The sequence below is a fragment of the Salvelinus fontinalis genome, chromosome 25 (genome assembly GCF_029448725.1).
Source record: "Salvelinus fontinalis isolate EN_2023a chromosome 25, ASM2944872v1, whole genome shotgun sequence".
Classification (NCBI taxonomy): domain Eukaryota; kingdom Metazoa; phylum Chordata; class Actinopteri; order Salmoniformes; family Salmonidae; genus Salvelinus; species Salvelinus fontinalis.
The window spans coordinates 20,979,912-20,984,372 of NC_074689.1; the positions used below are offsets into that span (position 1 = coordinate 20,979,912).

The 4,461-nt window shown below is 43.4% G+C and overlaps 1 protein-coding gene across 1 annotated transcript; it reads right to left on the reverse strand.

Moving 5' to 3' along the window:
* Positions 1–1,400: 1,400 nt before the first annotated feature.
* LOC129823315 (putative uncharacterized protein DDB_G0271982) lies at positions 1,401–1,981 on the reverse strand (the record flags this gene model as incomplete). The annotated part of the gene is made up of 2 exons (XM_055882242.1): positions 1,401–1,451; positions 1,928–1,981. Coding segments are annotated over 2 exons (105 nt in total), but the record flags the coding sequence as incomplete, so codon positions are not given.
* Positions 1,982–4,461: the final 2,480 nt, after the last annotated feature.

The following is a 4,461-nucleotide window of genomic DNA, read 5'->3' on the forward strand; positions in this document are numbered from 1 at the left end:
AGACTTCACAAGAGATGGGGAGGAGAAGAGCTGGCTAAAACATAAGAAGACTGAGCTTTCACTTGGAACTCAGACACCTCTACCTCATAACCTTTTGTTTGCGACTCTTTGGTTTTGAGTGACTAGCCAGGATGATGGTTCTACTTTGAACAGTTTTAATGGACAACAGTGCCAGTGGATATGGCTTAGAATGAAACCTATCGATATTCAGACGGGGTGCAACATTCTAAAATGTACGACATCAGAGGACCTCCAAATCTCTCCATTAAGAACTTCAGAATAGAACTATGAGAATAACATGTCAGCAGTCACGTTTTCAAGATATTGGACTCTCAAGAATAATGATGGGGCATGTGACACTTTGCGTCTTGAAAGTCCAATATCTTGTCAACTTGACTGCTGACACACAAAACATTGTGGGACTGTATCAACAGTGGACTAAGGAAACAAATGCCAAAAGATACAGTCGTTTTGGGTGGAGTTTTCCGTTAATCTTCAAAGGGTTAAAATTATGTAGCCTTGAAATTATAGAGATCCTATAAAAGTATTCTAATTCCTAATTGAAACCTTGAAGGTCAGAATTTGTCCTTGATTGGACAGTCATCACAACAATGCTAGTTGGATTTCAACCACCAACACTTCTATAACCACATATCCATAGTTTATCATCTCTTATGGAATTAGGTTTGCTTGTTTTTGTTTTATTTTCCTAACCATATGCCACCATTTCCCCATAGTGTGTCAATTTTCCATAATATGGACAATCATCAGAAATGACAACATAAAATTGCAAAAGGATTAATCATAAACATACTCCCCATATCTATATTGGACCATGGGGCGAGAGATACTCATTTCACATTTCAGACACTGCAATGTCAGTGGATCTTAGCGGCAGCGTCCATTATGCGAGGGCCAGGGAGTGATGATGTCCATGCTGAGAATGAGGACTATAAAATGGCCGCCCGCTAGGAGAGGGAAATGGCCAGCATTATTATTTCATCTCCCTGAGGGGAATTGGCCTGAATATATATGCAACATTATGAAACAGTGTTATTATCTGTGCTAGGGTAGCCGCTTCTCGACCCAATGTCACACACACACACACACGCTGAACAGGAGCACACACACACATTATAAAACATAGTTATTATCTGTGCTGCTGAGAAACAGACTGGCTGTGGTGTGTATTGCCCCAGTGCTCTCTGGGAGATTTTTACTGCTCCTGTTGGTGTTCTTCTTTTTCTCTTTTTTTCTGTTTGCCTGGATAGAAACCAATCATATCCTTCCCTGTACCACCCTTCTGTCTCTCATTCGCTCTCCAATTCACAGTGATTCTCATTCCTCCCTCCCTTTCTTTATTTCTTTCTTTCATTCTTTCTTTCTCTCTCACTCCTGCTCTCTCTCTCTCTTCTCTCTCTCTCTCTCTCTCTCTCTCTCTCTCTCTCTCTCTCTACTTCTCTCATATCTTGTTAAAGAGAATGGTAGTCACAGGCTGATGACTTTCAGTATGGTTGTGTCTCGTGCGTAGGCATGAGTGGAGGGGGAGAGGAGAGGGGGCGGGGGGGGGGGGGGGGGGGGGGGGGTAAACAGTAATTCACAACGGCTGTAGAATTACCCCCCCCCCCCCCAACAACTGTTAGCTTCACGCCTGTCTAGCTACACTGGGGCTGAGCTAGGGCTAGGTCTGGGGCTGAGCTAGGGCTAGATCTGGGGCTTAGCTAGAGCTAGGGCTAGGTCTGGGGCTGAGCTAGGACTAGGTCTGGGGCTGCATGGGGTTGGGGTTGGTGTTTGGGTTGCATGATAACTTGCATGTGCTTCAGTGATGCTGGTTCCTTTAGGATTATAGCATAGTGACTTTCCTCCACCTATAATCCCTATATTGAAACATAGATCTCTCCACCTCTCCTCTCATTTCCTCTCTCTCTCTCTCTCTCTCTCTCTCTCTCTCTCTCTCTCTCTCTCTCTCTCTCTCTCTCTCTCTCTCTCGCTCTCTCTCTATATATATATATATATATATATATATATATATATGTATATATACATATATATATATATGTATATATATGTATATATATATACATATATACATATATATATATATATATATATATATATATATATATATGTATATATACATATATACATATGTATATATATATACTGTATATATATATATCCCTCTAAATATAAACAGTCATAATGACTTGGCACCACCTATATAATCCCTATGTAGATAGACACATCCCATATCTCGAAATGCAGCAAACGACTGACACAAAGGTCATTTTAGAGGAGATGCAACTCTCTCTCCACCTCGCCTCTCCCCACCTCCCTCCCCCTTTCTCTCTCTCTTCTCCAGGTCCTCTCTAATTCCTTCCTTTATTCATGAGCCTGACCCCAATGGTTTGTTGGGATGGTTATTGTGTGTGTGTGTGTGTGTGTGTGTGTGTGTGTGTGTGTGTGTGTGTGTGTGTGTGTGTGTGTGTGTGTGTGTGTGTGTGTGTGTGTGTGAGATGGGGAGCAATGCAGACAGTAAATAGGAATATGAATCCTGAACGGCTCGGCAGCTGGAATGGCTTTTCCGAGGTGCAGTGATTTTCTGAGAGGGATGTTGATGAGGGTTGGGATTGCTGGAGCAAAAAGTCTCTGTGTGTGTGTGTGTGTGTGTGTGTGTGTGTGTGTGTGTGTGTGTGTGTGTGTGTGTGTGTGTGTGTGTGTGTGTGTGTGTGTGTGTGTGTGTGTGTGTGTGTGTGTGTGTGTGTGTGTGTGTGTGTGTGTGTGTGTGTGTGTGTGTGTGTGTGTGTGTGTGTGTGTGTGTGTGTGTGTGTGTGTGCGCGCGCGTGTGGGTATCTGGCTGGCTCTAAGCCATCCCTCTATATCCCCTAAATCAAAATATCCATATTTATTGAAGGCGAAGAAGAAATCCTGACCAAGTCCAAGTAAGCTCAGACAATTACAAAAAACAAAAAATGTCAAAGTATCACATTTTGTCAGGAAATATAGCTAGTAACATGGCTGAAAAAAAATATACATTTTCCGTACACACAAAAAGCTTCTCTCAAATTGTGTGCACAAATGTCTCAGTAAAGTCTTTGAAATTGTTGCAAGTTCCGTTTATATTTTTTGTTCAGTATATATTTATGAAACATATTTTGTTGCTGTATTATAACGTTGTCAATGTTGTTGTCATGCTCTAACCTTTTGGCATGCTCCTGTATGTTTTGTCATAAACCTTAGGCATTACTTCAGGGGGCTATTGCAAGTCTTCAGGTCTCAGGGAAGATTCCTCATGTGTGTGGATGAGAAAGAGAAAGAGGCAATCCTTTTCATATTTGTTTCCCAGTGTGTGTTTTCATCTGTATTTGTGTCTATCCTAGCTGTCACTGACTCCATCACATCTTCATAGCCTCTGATACCCTAAATCTAATAAAGCACTAAAATCTGATCAAACCAAAGGAATCTGATCTGTGTGAAGGTCCCGACACACACACACACACACACACACGCACACAAACACACGCACACCAAATCTGACAAGGCGTAGGTATCTGATGTGTGTGATCTGACTGATAAATATGATAAGACTACTCCAGGTTAATAGAGCCTGACACACACTGGGGCCTTTGCAATGACTGAGACAGGATCAGGGAGTTTGGCACATCACCCAGTCCAACCTGTCACCCAAGCCCAGCCTCAGAGCATCTCTTCAGGGTAGCTTTAGCTAACACCCCTGGGTCTCCCCCCCCTCTCCCCCAGCGACTCCAAAGGCCCCGACACAAACACATATGTCTGGGATGTGGGGATATGGTGTTGTTGTAGGGATGGCTGTCTGCTTTGATACCCTCAAGGAGATTACAGGGCAATGATAAAGGTTCTACTGAAACACAGGTAGGATCTTTCTGCTCTCCTCCTCTTCACTTCTCTATTTCTTTCTATCTCTCTCACACACACACACACACACACACACACACACACACACACACACACACACACACACACACACACACACACACACACACACACACACACACACACACACACACACACACACTCACACACACACACACACACACACATGCACACACACCCACACACACTCCTAATGACCACGGTGTGACATGGAGGTCTCAGCCCCTGCGTGCCCAGTCTAATTTGTCTCCTCCCCTCTCATGTGTGTGTGTGTGTGTGTCCACAAAGATAGTAAAACAAGGAAAATTCTCCCTAGTGGGGACATTTCCCACATCCCCATGAGGACAAAGGCTATTTTAAGTAGGCAGGTCACCTGTGATAGAAGTCAGTATTTGACGTCCATCCATGTCTGAGGACGTCAGGAGAGGACGTGGAAACCGACCTATAGGGGCAACAGTGAAGGAATGGCGGATGGTGTCAGCATCTGCCTCTGGTTCCATGGTGCATGTTCCAAATTCAGTAACAGAAAGTTGTTTCTGAAATGTTTTG